At 34.8% G+C, this 16,431-nt stretch overlaps 1 protein-coding gene across 1 annotated transcript in view; it reads right to left on the bottom strand.

Moving 5' to 3' along the window:
* The window catches only part of LOC123564804 (papilin-like), a 409,588-nt gene that overhangs the window by 334,011 nt on the left and 59,146 nt on the right, over positions 1–16,431 (bottom strand). The window contains exon 6 of the mRNA XM_053520994.1: positions 4,523–4,573. Within this exon, the coding sequence (XP_053376969.1) occupies positions 4,523–4,573 (51 nt within the window). The remainder of the gene's footprint in view (positions 1–4,522; positions 4,574–16,431) is intronic.

Raw genomic sequence — 16,431 nt, 5'->3', positions numbered from 1 at the left:
TTTCTTTAAGATCCCATGAAAAATGTGACCTCAAGAGTGGTCACAAGGAAAAGTTTACGGACGACGGACACCACGCAATCACAATAGCTCACCTTGTCACTTTGTGACAGGTGAGCTAAAAATGGGGGGAGGGGATGACTGGGTGGAGGACTGAGGTGGGGGAACAGTACAACTTTGCATGTTGATAAATATTCATGGAAGGTTTGAAATTTTTTTTTTAAAAAGGAATGAAAAAAAAAATTTTGGGGGGGGAGGGGGCGGGGGATTGGGAGGGGGGAGGGGTGTGACCAAGGCAAGGTGGTGACCAGGTGTGGGTACACAATGTTTATAATAAATGTTCATGGAAAAGAATGAAAGAAGTTTAATGAAATTCTACCAATTGGTTGGTTTGTTATGTACAAATCTGTGGATTTTTAAACAATTAAAGGGCAATAACTCTAAAGTTAGTAAAGAGATCCGGACGAAATTGTGTGTGCTCAACCACATTATGGTGATCTAAATTCAGTTTAAGTTTCATAGTTCTAGGTCAAATATATCACAAGTTATGAAGCAGAAATTGCCATATTTATAGTACCCTATATAGTTAACACAAGAAACTTCTAAGGGCCATAACTATGGTGCTACTTGGGCAATCTGACTGAAACTTGACGGGCCGCATAACCTCATAGTGGTGAACATGTTTATGAAGTTTTATTTAAATATTCCCAACCACTTCCTAGATATGGCTTCGGACGTGGAATTTTCATTAAATCAAGGGTAATAACTCTAAGGGAAATTGACCAATCCAAAAAAAAAAGTTGACTGTCATCATCGCAGTATGTTGGTTCATGTTTATTTCAAGTTTTATATAATTCTACCTGCTAGTTTCAGAGAAATAGCTGCGGACGGATGGACAACACCATTTCAATACCCCCCTCCTGAATTCATTTGTGGGGGATAATAATAGAACGAAAAACAACGAAAATTGCAAGGAAAAATTTAAACAATCTTGGTATCAGGTTACATAGGACCATTTATGTGAAATGATTTCAAAATCTGACCAGCAAAGATGCCGTTTGAAGATTTTTCTATTTTTTAGCTCTTTAGCTGCCACTATGTGCAACCAAGCGGAAACGTTTGAACAAATTTGGTAGATCAAGGAAAATCCAGGCCATGTTTCATGGTTTTGGAGTAAATGTTGTTTAAAGAAATTGTTAAAGACAGATGGACTTGCAACAAAAGATGGATGACAGACACAGCATTATCAAAACAGCTCACCATGAGCACTTCTTGCTAAATCCTTAGTCCACAGTTTGTGCTATTGATAGTTTCAACATAAATATGCTGGACGATAGTCAAAGCTTGAGAAAAGAACTTCGAAATTTAGCTCTGATGTCAGTCAATAAAACACAGATTGAATGACTTACTGGTCATCAGTCAAAACTTTTAGCCCTCTGTTTGAACTATTAAAGACTGACAAGCCATTCAGTATTAAAGTGTAGTACTAACTAATGAAATTAAACTCAAAACCTCACAAAAGTATAGTTAGGACTTGAAAGAAGAAAATTCATACATAATAACATTGATAAAGAGAAAAGAAATTGACACATATTGATTAAAAGAGAAGAAACTACTCAATATAAGTATGCAAAATATGTTCAAGCAATCAGTCTCTAGATAGGTAAAATATCTTGCATAAAGTGGAAATATAAATAAGGCTGAAGCAATCAATCTCTAGATGGGTAAAAACATGTTAATGAGGAACATTAGCTTGTTACTTCCCTTGAAAAGTTGTATGATAAAGCGAAAGGATAACCAAATATTACATTGGCCCCTTTCAGTTGGATTCCTCTGACTTTTTCGTTATAACCTTTATCCAAGATGCTGCGGTTGGTCAAAATAAATATGCTTTTTATGAGTAGGTTTCTAAATAAAATGATTAATCCAACCTAAATTTAACAGAGGGCCACTAAAAGAAAACCTGTCCTTAATCATTTTCCAATCCAATGAAATTCAGTATAGATATTGCTTTTGAAAATACAAAGAAGTCAACGATAAAAACTGAGGAAGGACCAATCTACTTCTTGGACATAATCAAGGGAAGTAACTGACTAATGTTCCCCATTAAAGCGGACATATGCAAAGCAAAGCAAACAATTCTCTAAACAGGTAAAAACATACATTCAAGTGGGAATATGCACAAGGTAAATGGGTAAAAACAAACTGATGCAAAATGAATGGTGTACATAGCATTAGGGTAAAACTAGGCAGGATACAGGTACAAACAACTGTAAATACTGCAGGATGGAACAATGATACCATGCCTGAAAACTGAAACCTACTGTGCAAATGGTGATACAAAGCTTATAAAAAAACTTCCATACTGATGTTAGACGTATGGAATACATTTATTTACGTTTGTTACACACATGAAAAAAATGTTCTTTCTGTAAAAAGTTAGCTACTATATGCTTTATTACAGGGTTCCCAATGTCGGTCACCAATGGCTCCAAATGCGCTAAAAAATAAATTCTGGCACTAAAAATCTTCAATTGGCAAATTTCAGTGGCGCCAACAACCCGCCCCCCCCCCCCCCAAAAAAAATCAGCAATCTGATCTTTTTCACGGGCGTAAATTTCTTATACCGTGCACCGGAAATCGATGCAAGGTAAAGGTCGCGTGTGATCTATTATACACGATGCCTTGTTTATTTCACGAGTGTTTGAGTAGATAGTGACATTTTGGGGGTCAAATAAATTGTATAATTGGATAAACTAGCAAGTTTAATCACCCAGCTGATTAGATAATTACGCATGCGCTGGTTAACGTTGTTTGTAGCAAATTTTTAACAGTGAAAAGAAATGTTGTTCATAATGTCGCCGACGCAGTTAGCTGGTATCTAAATGATTGAAATAAATTTTAACAAGAGCTCGTAGAACCATAAATGCCCTTGATGCATTCAGTAATTGCACAAGAAACAAAATTATTTGCTCACTGTAAACAAAAGTTCTACTGTTCTGGTTCAATGTGACCTTGACCTTTGACCTACTGATTCAAAATCAACAGGGGTCATCTGCTGGTCATGACCATCCTCCCTATTAAGTTGCGTGATCCTAGGTCCAAGCGTTCTCAAGTTATTGTCCGGAAAGGGTTTAACTGTTCCGGGTCAATGTGACCTTGCCCTTTGGCCTACTGACCTCAAAATCTAAAGGGGTCATCCACTGGTCATGACCAATCTCCTATCAAGTTTAATGTTCCTAGGCCAAAGCGTTCTCAAGTAATCTTCTGGAAACGGTTTAACTGTTCCGGGTCACTGTACCCTTGACCTTTGACCTACTGACCTCAAAATCAATAGGGGTCATCTGCTGGTCATGATTAACCTCTCTATCAACTTTCATGATCCTTGGCCCAAGCGTTTTTGAGTTATTTTCTGGAAACCGTTCCACTGTTCCTGGCCAATGTGACCTTGAACTTTGACCTAATGACCTCAAAATCAATAGGGGTCATCTGCTGGTGATGACCAACCTCCTTATCAACTTTCACGATCCTATGCCCAAGCATTCTTGAGTCATCATCTGGAAACCGTTTTACTGTTCCGTGCCACTGTGACCTTAACTTTGACCTAATGACCTCAAAATCAATAGGGGTTTTCTGATGGACATGTCCAATCTCCCTATCAAACTTCATGATCCTAGGCCCAAGCGTTCTTGAGTTATCATCCGGAAACCGTTTAACTGTTCCGGGTCACTGTGACCTTGATCTTTGACATACTGATCTCAAAATCAATAGGGGTCATCTGCTGGTGATGACCAACCTCCCTATCAACTTTCATGATCCTAGGCCCAAGCGTTCTTGAGTTATCATCCAGAAACAGATCGGTCTACATACCGACCGACCGACCGACATCTGCAAAACAATATACGCCTCCTTCTTCGAAGGGGGGCATAACAACTTTTTCTGAACAGCGATTTTGTTGGCGCTAAGGTAAATTGACCCAGAGAAAACCCTGCTTATATACAAAACAACTGTTTAAAAATACTTACTAGGGATTTTTACATTTAAATTTTAATATTTTTTGGGAAAAGCAGGCGATAAAAAGATGAAAAAAAAAATTACTCTCTTATTTCTTTAAAATAAACAGGTGCTAAAGAAGCTGGTCTAAAATATCTGTGAGGTCCACAAAAGGGGCTATAAAGCTGACAGAATATGAAGATTAAATGAGACTCAACTTCATGGAGCGGAAGTTGAATTCTGATTGAAATTTTATCAATCTAAAGCCATTTTTGGGATCAAGCACCCATCCCTCCCAGTATCTTCAAAATCTATTTACTTTTTTACCACTTTGCTTACATAATTACATCAAACTTGACAATAATATGCAGAAAACACTACCTGGAAAACTGACAAGTTAGCTTGCTAGCAAAGCTGCATGACATTACATGTGCAATCCCAAAAGTGACTTGCATTACTGGCAATCAAACTAATTATTGAAGTAATATTGTTTAATCTTTGAATTTAAAAGAACTAGCTTAATGTTTCTTACTTCTGCTAAAAAATAATAATTTCGATGACATGTCATTCCATCCCGTCCATCCTGTAACAGATATATAGAGGAAATTTGTTTGTTACAGGGTAATATCAAAATATCTTTCGTCGAGTGAACACGAGATGCAGTATTTTCAGAAATGGTGTAGTAAAGAGTGAAAATGTAAAATATCTCTTGTTCACAAGTGGAAGACATTTTGATTTCTCATGTAAAACAAACAAATCTGTTTTTTATTTCAAGTCTTTTCATTGGTTTTAACAAAAATTTACACCTTTTTCCCATGAGAAGACACAGGACATGTTGAAATTATAATGTTCATGTTAGAAAAAGTGATCTTGAGCTATCACGAAAGGTGATTAATACTCCAAGATGCCACTTTGATACTGGGAATGTAAAACATTGTGATAACAAAATCTGACCTTTAAGTGTAACCTTTACCTTAGACCTAGTGACCTGGGTTGTGTGTACATAAGTCTTGATGACATAAATAACTGTTGCTAGTTTTATCAAAATCTTCCCAGTAGTTTGAAAGATATGAAGCAGATGGGTAGTTTACAAAAAAAAAATATTGAAGCGAAAGTGTGACATTCACTGTTTTTGCTATATTTGTCCCTAGCCCTGTTGTATTTTTGTGTTTTATAATATAGATAAGCCAAACTAATAGAGCAAAGGAGTCTAATATCGACCCTCTTCTATTATCGACCCCCCACCCTTAATTGATACTTAATCACATTTATTACTAGAAATCATGTGATCATGTCATTCACTGTCATTTTTATGTCACAAATTTTCTTCATGCGCCATTTTGAATGTTTACATACAGTGTGACTGCATGAGATAAATTTCAGTGCCAACCACTACATCGTCCGTTAAGGTAGGTATCTTTCTGTTAAATCAAATTTACCGTTTTTATGGATCGAATCAGTTTAATTTTGTATTTAATCCTACTATACACATATAGAACTCATTTCTATCAGCCTTTTTTGTAGTCTCTTGCAACTTCTGGAAAGATTATGTGGGGGTCGATAATAGCAGATTGAAAATATGACCTTCTGCTATTATCGGCCCCAGTTAATTATATTTATATAATTTCTTGTTGCTTTGAGAAAAGCACTTAATTCATAACTTTAACATGTCCAAAACATTGTGGAATGATACTTATTTCACTTGGGTATTGATTACATTTTACTCGGACTTTATCATAGACTCTCAGCGTAAAATCTCAAACTTTTAACTAAAATAAAGGTATTAAATCAATATAACATTTCAATGAAACTTCAAAGTTTTGTTGTTTGTAGCATCATCTGAAGCATGTGCAGTGAAAAATCTTGATTTTATTTTTAAAATAGTGTGATATTTATTTCTAAAGTCACTATTATGTTCACTGTAAATATACTTTGTTATACCAAAGTGGAAACTGGCAGGTACTCTAAAATGCAGCTCTCTGATTGGTCAGTTAGAAACCCTAATGTTCTGTGATGACTCATGATAAAGTTATGAATGCACATTTTAGTTGATCACAAGGATTAAAAATCTCCTAAAATAAAAAGAAAAACAGCGCAGAGTCTCTGAAAGTTCGTCATAGTCTGATGTTTCTATCATTTATGATGATAGTGACAGTTATGACGATTTTGACGATTCCTCTGATGGACAAAATGATGATGGACAGTGCAGACAGCTTAGACCAATGTCAGGGGTGTGGTCAGTCTAATGGGAAGCCAAATGAGTGAAAAGGCTGTGATGAATGCCCAGGATGGTGGCACATTAAATGTACTAAGCAACCAGAACTTCACTTGTTGACTCCAGAGGACTTAAAAAAAGTTAATTTTAAATGTATAAAAATTGAATGCTAAAATATGTTGTTAAGGCTGTAGATAATAATGGATAATCAACTTTGTTTGAATGTTTGAATTATTTATCTCTTGTGTGTGGCTAATGTTATATTACAAATAACTATTATCTAACATTTACAATTTGTCAGTCAAAAGACCAAATATGAAACTGTGATAGTATGAAAGACCAAATTTATAAATAAAAAAAAACACACATGAAATAATATTTTCCATGAAATCGTAGTAAAGTTATGCTTTGTTTATATGCTCAGTTGCGTAATTTCAAATTGCAATTATGACAATAAAGGACAAATAATCAAAGGCCTGAAGGGCCTGAGAGTCGGCTAATGATTGATGTACTGGAAGTATAATCTACCAGTTTCAGTTTGGTTTTAGTTTTTTTCCCCAACTGAACAGAGATTTTGTTACACTAGATGAAATGGACATTCAATCTATGCCTAGTAAAACTTTGATTGACATTATACAAGTATTTAAACCCAATATATTTCTCTAAAATTGAAGAGTGGTTCGCAAAAATAAAAATGTTGAAAGTACAAACTACAATTTGACAGGTGACACTAAGATACTGCACATGACTATAAACATTTTTCCAGTAAACACTTGCCTCCGGCATTACCAAAACAGGCAATTATCGGCTGGTATATATTCGCACATGATAAAATTTGAATATGAAAATTTATATATTGAAATTTTATAGCGCGGATTGCCACATACAATTTGTAACGGATGGACGAAAGAACTGTTCAGATATTTTACAGATAAGGGGCCTGGCAATAACCGTGTCACACGCTAGGTATTGTTCAATCATATTATAAGGGATGTGAATTTAAAGTATACTTACTTTTGCGTTTAAAGATATGTAAATGTTGCTGAGTGTCAATATATAGTGTCATGAATGTTAACACTGACAGGAAAATTGCGCATTCGAAACTAAGAGAAGTTACTCGGACTAGCTACCAATTTCGGAAAAGATAACCAATATTAATAAATGCAGTTCTTTTTTAGTTTAAAAACCATCATTTATTCTATTTCAGACCTGTTAACCCCTTCAAAACCATGTCAGTAGTCCCCAAGTCTATGTACTTTCAATTATCCGTTTTGATTCATGTAGACAGACAGGCCCAGACAGGGCTGAAAAAATGTTTGAGCCATTTTTACGTGGTCGGTAGCAGGGTGGGTGTGGGGAGGGGTGTTCCTTCCCGCTTTGAACTGCAGTCAGATTTTGAAATGGGCATTGTGGCAGGTGGTAAAAGGGCAAATGTATCAAACTGTAAAGTGGCAATATGGGGGGAGGGTGTGGGAGGATACCCCCTCCTGCAAATATGGTTTGGGGTATCACCACAAGGAAATTTTGAAAATGTAAACCCTTGATACAGCCTTTGGTGCGATTTCTAACTGAAAATTTTATGTTTCAATTTCTAAATATTACCTAGATTCTTTTTAGTATTACAATATTCAAGGTATAAATGACTGTCACTTCATATTTTTACTTTCAGGTCATGCCTCAGCACTAGAATATAAGTCTGATATTGATTCTATGTATGTATTATAAAAATAAATTCTAGAATCATTTCTGTTACAATAATATCTATCATGTCTGTTACTTTAATGTTTAAATTTCATAACACAGCTCGATATTTACCCAAAATATTATATCCGGATATTATTACACTTTCTTTCATACTGCCAAAATCTCCAGTTTCAACAATATGTTTTACAAATTGTGATGATATGAAGACAGTTTAGCAGCAATTGGCAGTATCTGACATTGAAGTTTACGGTGAAATTATTTAAATCATTTCATAAAAAAAATTGTTTTGTTTCGTCAAAGCACTCTAACATAGAAGATCTACTTTCGATTTCAAAAACTACAAGAAAATACAATTTAATGTTTCGCCGATTTGTTTATTTCTCGAAAAATAAGAATTGATATCATTTTTAATATCAGTAGTAACTAAACAAACCAGTAAGAGCCTCTTCTTCCGATAATTTATCCGTTTACTGACTACAGAATTCAACCCATGTAAAGTCGTAGAAGAATTGTTATAAACAGGTCTCACGCGTGTTCGCCGAGAAGTGTCCAGAATGTAGTTAGGATTCATCCGCGAATTGTCTTTCGCTGGATGTTACGCAAGCTTTGTAAGTCTGCGCAATTCATAAAATGCACAGCACAATAAATTTGTTATTTGCGCAATGATTTTAAAGATTATTTTTTGAAACGGACAGGGTAACAAATGGATAATTTGGCTAATAAGTTAATATGCAGTTTTTATTTGAATTTGTGAACATCATATTTGCTATTTTGTGACAAAAGGGCATAAAATTCGTCACCATAATCATATGCGCAAATGTATTACCAAATCCCGCAGAATCGTTATGCGTGTTTATGCTTAATGAGTTACCGCGGAAGAAAATGTGTGGCTTTATTCGAGTATTGCACAATTACAAGTCATAAATATGACAGATTACATCGTATATTGGTCATAGCAAATAGGATTGACATAAATGAACTTCATTCGATCAATGAACTCTTTGAAATTAGAGACAATCCAATGGAACTACATCACTTCGCTGTGTTGTGAGGCCATTTAAGAATGAGAAATCGTGCGATAGCAAGGACTCGTCAAACGCTTGACAGCGTTTAGCCGACTCAAAAATTAACTTAATATTAAGTTAATAATAATATTATGCTTGATTTTCAGTGTTTTCAAAGTTTAAAAAAAAACAACTAGGGGGTCGATAATAGCAGAAGTGGGTCGATAATGGCAGACACATGTCACGAGACAGAATATTAGACCATACCTTATTCTGTAATGTAACAAGTGTTTTCATTGGTTGAAATCGACCAATGATAGTTTGTCTCAAAAATGTGTGTCACTTTGTCTCCGAAAGTGAAAGTAAGAATATGTACGATAGATTATGGTCTTAAGGGGTCGATAATTGCCTCCTTTGCTCTAGTCAGCAAAAACCTGCACCAGAAAATCTAAAGTTTGATAATTTCTGCCCAGTTGTTCCCAAGAAAACATCACAAACATGATGAAAAAATGGTTGTTTGGTTGTTACTTTTGTCCCAAGTGCAACACATTCTTTGCCTTTTATTCTACAGTCACAAAAAGAGAAATACTATTTATGCCTTTAATATATGTATATCCTTGATGGGTATAAAGAAAAACAAATAATCTTTTTCTCTGAACTGTTTTTGTCTTGTTACTGTCATTTAACAAAATTGTGTTGCACTTGGGACATTTAAACCCTTAAGTTCTTGTTAAAGGCATTTCATGCTTATTGTAAATAAGTCGTGTAAGTTAGAATGCACTTTAATAATGGAAATTCCATAAAAGCAAGTTATTTGGAGTGTTTAAAAAGTACTTTATGTCATAACAAGTTAAAATGTCACACTTTTTCTGTTGCACTTGAGACAATTTTGACCATAATTTAACCCTTACCATACTAAATTTCTTTAATGAACCTGTCCATCTTCCAATTTGGACAGTACCATTAACTGTTTAAAGGGGTGCTTACCAAAAAGATACTGAATAGCTAACAGTGCAGATCATGATCATGATCACGGATGTGCAGGCTGAACATGATCTACACTGGTCCCAAAGGCAGAATCAATCGTGTCCAGCATGATAAGGGTTAAGACATCATTTTATCAATTTTTAAGTTATGGCAATTAAACATTGCATCAATATTTAGACAATTGACATGCATTCTCTGGTTTAAAAGGCTACAGTATTTCACTGCACAGAGGTTAAAGCAAATGCCTCGTTTTTTGAAAACTACCCAGATACAAATTATGGAAGAATGGTCATCAGTGGGTGTGATAATTCTATGAGATTTACATATTCCTATAACATTTCAACATTATGAATGCACATACATTTCTATGTTCATGCAGTAATAATGTGTTTTTGCCTCTATTTAAGTATATTTTTGATAGAAACTCCTGATTCTATTTAAAATTTACATTCTATAACATTTGCGTGTAGCTATGTACAAGTGAAAATAAATCAAGATTTTTCAGTGTGTAGATACCACACATCTTTCACTGTAATATTAATTTAAAAATAATCTTATCAAAAAAATTTAAATTAATGATATATTCTTACTTTCATATCTATATATACATTTTGATCAAATGATAACATGTTTTTCTAAATTTTTTATCATAATTATATGCATTAGTTTATACAGAATTTATTTTAGGTCGATTGTGAAGGAAGCTCTTCAACTTATATTAATCACTCTCGACACCTCATTCCTGATGGAATCCATCGCCACGAGGGTATGAGAGAAGAGGCCAGTTTCCCTTTTTTAATGCTGAGCGCCAAGCAAGGGAGGTACTGGTACCATTTTTCACGTCTTTGGTATGACGCGGCCGGGGATCGAACCCACGACCTCCCGCACTCGAAGCGGACGCTCTACCACTAGGCTATCGAGGCGGTAATTATATGCATTACATAATTTTATCTCTCTTAAAAAGTAATGGAGTATCTTTTACCGTCATCTCAAGTTTTTTATAGGCAGCAACACACAAATCTAAATTTTCATTGCAATACATCCCAATATGCTTCCATATTTTTTTTTATCGGTAGTAGTCACATCAAGGCCATCCTTAAAATTGTTTGTTTGCTGTGCTGTTAGTCTTTACAGGTGGGTGGGGTGTTGTAGGTTTTTTTTGTCTTTCAGTCAATACAGAACCGATTAGAATACAGCAAAGTTACAATAAGCCTGATAATGAATATATCCTTACATTATACAACACATATTTCAGATGTTGAACCATTACTGCAATGGACTAAAGTCTGTTCCACCTATTATGTTTACCTCGTTTCTGAATTATCAGTATCGATAAAATCGTCCAAAAAACATATTTATATACCATACATCAATATCTCTAGACCTTTTTTTCATTTTTTCAATAAAGTGTATTTTAAAGATATAATCTTGGATTTTTCTTTTTTCCCCATAGGCCGTAATGCTATATGACGTTACGTCGACTTTCCAATATGGCGGCGTCCGTAGCGCAACAAACTAGGGGTCAACTCAAAATTAAAACGCCCGAGTTAATATTTGAAAATACTGTGTTTGTTATCGTATTACGCTAATTCTTGGGGAATTCATGTCAGGCCACCTCAACATGAATAAATAAATAAATAAATAAATAAATAAGAAAATAGAAAGAAACAAACACAAAAATCAATGGCATTCTAAAAACAAATGTGCGTGCGAGCGTCTCGATATTTTAATAACACATGGGTATTCTTCTTATATTATGTTTTCTGTTGTTAGACCGGAAAATTATAATAAAACTTGCCTTCTGTGGATGTGACCTAGATAGATATTACCTCCCGGGAGTATTTTTATGGATTTAATTAATAAAAGTGGAAACTAAACTTCGCAGTCCGTAAGGATATTCCCTTTCAATCACGTCACATTAATCTGAACGGACAGGACAAGGAAAAAAATGTTTTAAACATAAAATGGTTAGATGTCTACTACTCGAAATATTTGCGTTGAAATACGTTCATAGTTACAAAAACTATCTTGACCGTTTAGAAATAGAAATATTGGGTTTTCCTAAATAATTTTGTTAACATTTCTGTATTTTTTAGTTATATTTAGGACCCAGATCTAATTTATAAAGAAATATCAGTTTATGTAAATGTTCCACTGAAAGGCCAAATTTTTATATTGGACCAGTGACGGAAAACATACAGAAAAGTAATAACGTAAACAATTTTTTTTCTTTAAGACTCCATATTTATGTTGCATGTAAACTCCTTTAGTTACCACTGTGGATAAAAAATGTAGAACGACAATGGCCTCTTTTTCAAAGGTAACAATTTAACGTTTTACTGACAGGGTGTAAAATTCCACTCGCCCGCTCGCATTGGCGAGTTAAAGTCTGAGTAGGACGAGTGGACCTCGCTGTATACTCGACCGATCGGGCGAGTGGTTTTTTACGTCCTTACTTTACCAAAATTCAGAAATTACAACTCCAAAACCTCAACAAACTTTGAGATGGTTCAGTCGCTACCTGGATTGACTGGAATTTACCCGCGAATCGTAAAGATATCAAAACGTCATGCCGGTAATTTTCCATTCCACAAGCACGTGCGACCTGTCGTATTAAATATCTAATTTACATCGACACGTACACAAAAACCGTGCGTAGTGCATTCATTTTTTAACATTTTCGCTTCAAGTTTTCAACACCCCTTAAATAAATCTCTAACAGAATATATAAATACTGAAAAATGTCAGAAAATGTTCCTCAAAATTAATGTGATTGACTACCTTTAAGAACCAATGCGGTACGATCAAACAGAGATGTGTCACATGGCGCGAAAAAACATGACGTAATGCCATGACAATCTCGAGCAAAAATACCGCTTTGATCTCCACTTCAGATGTCAAGATACTGACACACTTCTTTTAGCTCTTTGAGGGGGTGTAAATTAGTGATGAAACGATGATCGAGTTAAATCGAATAATCGTCGCCGGCAGCCGCAGGTCGCCGACTATCGATGTTGGAGTTCTGAAATCGATGTCGCTAGCGCTTTTCGCGCAATTGATCCCTTTCCGTTCATTCCATATATCCGTTATTTTCATACATTTCGTTAATTAAACCGCAAGGGACGTCACTCTCACACGTTAAAATGGCAGAAAAAGTGTCCAGGAAAAGTTTGGTCGACTGTGTGGGCTTATTTTGGCTTCGAAAAAACAAAACAAGGACCACCTATTAAAGAATACCTCAACATGCAATCTGTTATTTGCAAACTCTGCCGAAAATCATATGTGAACAAAGGTATCTTTTCGTACCCAAACTATTCGAACCCTTCGTAATTCGTATGGACTTTGTGAATTATTAAACAATGATCCCGATGTGCCTCTCTGTGTCTGTCAATTTGTCAACCTTATTTTGAAATAGTCTTGAACTGTCTTGTTTTATATTTATCTTATCAAGCCAACGAGATTGAAATTAAATTAACCAATTTTATGCTTATAGAAATTTATAGTTAAAAGTAAAAATGCATTCCCTAAATACATTAAATGTATTCACCATGATCACTTGACACTTGTTATTGGTTTAATTTACTTGTCAAGAAAAGTTTTTACTAGTACAATTTTAATAAACATCCCTAGTCCCAAGTAATGATAAAAGCATAGTATATTTGTTTTATGAAATTATCTGAAATGTATTGACAGTATTGCCTAAGTGGAATCTATAATAAGAGTATAATTATAGGTAAGTCTGAATGCTTTTACTTTCGATTATATAATCGATTGTGAATCGAAATAGCTGTTCAGATTCGATTCGATTATCGATTTTGTTTTGAAACCGATTTTACAACACTAGTGTAAATTGATCATGAAAACAAGGTCAATTACTTAGTTTATCAACTGAATAATTACCGATAATCTTTAACGTTTTTTTCATCTCTTTCAACACGGGTGGATGGACGATGGTTATTGTGTCCACATTTTTTAGACACTTTTCAAAATAAATATTTTTCGGGAAATAATACTATTGTACATAATACTCCTTTCATAAAAGTGACAGTATTAAAAGTGTCAATTATTAGGGCGAGTGGCTGTTCACTAAGGGAGAGTAGATATTACTGGCTATTAGTCCTGCAGGGCGAGTGGTGTGAAAAATTTTTTTACACCCCTGAATTTAGTCTAAATTCTTATATAAATGCTCTCTCAAATGGGCTTTTTCTGTTAATTCTAGGAAAAAAAACCTCTTGTTTTAATTAAAAGTGCGGGAAACGACGGGGAGGTAAGATGGGGTGGGGGGGGGGGGGGGGCAAAATACATGCTGTACACCGGGTGTCCTTCAGGTCCCGCTGCTCCTACGCCTATGTTACACTTTTTGCTTATCATTTTGATCATTCTATCATATTTTCTTCGATCGCGCGCCTCGTCACGTGCCAAATGTTACACGTGTGAGCACCGACCGAAAAGAAAAGAATTATCGATCTGTCTCCGTGGACCTTATTAACAAGACTTTGTGCCAGAGACAATAATTAATCTGTGCTCGGTAAATCCAGAAAAAAAAATCTGAAGTTACGTAACACTTGCGACGATTGCGCTCATACCTTTGTGGAATTTAAAAGCATACTCCAGACTGCAAATTTAACAGGAATATAGGATATATAAAAATAATGATTAGAAACAAAAAGAAAATATCAAACCTTTGTTAAAAAAACCCTGATTGGAGTAATGTAAAACTAAAGCAAAACTTTAACGGAAAGAAAACAAGTTTCAGCTCGCATTAGCGTTAATTATTCATGAATGATTTGAAAATAGTTTGTAAATGTTTAAATCTGTTTCTGGACATCGTAGCTCTGATGGACAATAAAAGTTGATAAATGATAGTTCGGGGATATTTTTTTATAATTGAAATCGGCGGTTATGAATAACAATATTTTACGTTCTATGACTGCTCTCTGGACATTTTACCAGTTATTTAAGTCAAATGTAAATCTGGCATAATAAAGATAATAATAATAATTTAATAAAAACAGAGAATGGGTTCACGATCCGATTTCGCTTTTAAAAAAGGAGATGCTTCCATATAAACAGCAACATTATAAAAAAAAATAAAACAGATAGGTTGACGAAATGATAAAGAATTAATCATTGTTTAAATAGATCTATAAATTTCAAAAAGTAAAATATGATTATAGCATGACACACGTCAAGATTTCTATCTTCTATCGGCTGATTGTACACCTATGTAAATTTTCCCTTGTGCGCCTCATATAAATCTGCATAGTGCCAGCAATACTACGTCATTTATCTCATACGTCATAAGTTTCTTTCAAAGAAAAAGAAGCATACACAACTGGGACTCGATAGGGTGAATATTGTGTTCATTGTGAAAGAAATTGGATATGTGGCGGACTGTAAATACTTCCTTAAGGATGCTAAAATACAGGTTATCTTTGAACCATGCGTTTGGAAATGATGTTAAATTGAACAAGTCATCGTTTCAAGGGCATGGTGCGATTGATGCCTGAATTTCATCGATGTGTAAAAGAGCTTGTTTGTTTACAACTGATTCATTGAGGATTGGATAGAGCTATTGAAGACTTGGAAGAATTTTGGAGTGTTTACAACTTTGATAGGTTAAAAGTGAGTCAATTTACATTTTTTCTAGATCTAAATAACATGTTTTTTAAACACAAAATTTCATTTCACCCATGCATTCCCTTGTAGTGAATTGTGAACGAAATGAGTTTTGAGTCGCTCCCGATAAAATTCACGAGAATTTTCCCGCAATACTTCATATTAGAGAGCAAACTCCAATGGCGACAAGAAATTACAATGGGAGACTGCCGTTGAAAATATAAATTTGTCATTTATTTGGATATTTGGCAAAGCAGAAAAAAATCGTTAAATTTCTCGAGGGTGACTTTTTTTTAGTTTATCAAACCATGTTTACTTTGCCGGTAATTGTCGTAGTTTTGTCATATGACTCCAAAGTTGGGGTAAACCTTTGGAATGGAACAGACTTTAAAGTTTAAAGACTTAACGAAAGGAATAGGATATTTCTACTCTGTTCTAAAAACAAGTTACTTTCAGAGGTCAAAAATAAAACTGCAGGGTATAAGGGTCGGTTGATCTGAGCACTGCAAACAAATGTTTTTAGGGATGGTCTGGTTAGGCAAAAGCAATGGGCTCAAACATGCATGCCCCAACTAAAACATTTAGCATTTCAACAACAACATAGACAACAACATAGACAGGAGTGTGAAGCATGAACAATTTAATTGTTTTACAATTATAAATGAAAACTGCTCTTGCAGAATGTCACTCCACTCCACACATTATTTAACCCTTACCCTGCTAAATTTCTATAATGAAATTGTCCATCTTTCATTAAAAGGGGTGCTTAACAAAAAGATACTGAATGACGAATAGTGCAGATCATGATCAGACTGCACAGGTGTGCAGGCTGATCATGATCTACACTGGTTGCAAAGGCAAAATAAATAGTGTCCAGCATGATAAGGGTTAAACTAATTTTTGAGATGTACA

This window comes from Mercenaria mercenaria, chromosome 1 (assembly GCF_021730395.1).
Source record: "Mercenaria mercenaria strain notata chromosome 1, MADL_Memer_1, whole genome shotgun sequence".
NCBI lineage: Eukaryota > Metazoa > Mollusca > Bivalvia > Venerida > Veneridae > Mercenaria > Mercenaria mercenaria.
The sequence above is the reverse complement of the archived record's forward strand: the minus strand, read 5'-3'. Positions and strand labels throughout refer to the sequence as shown.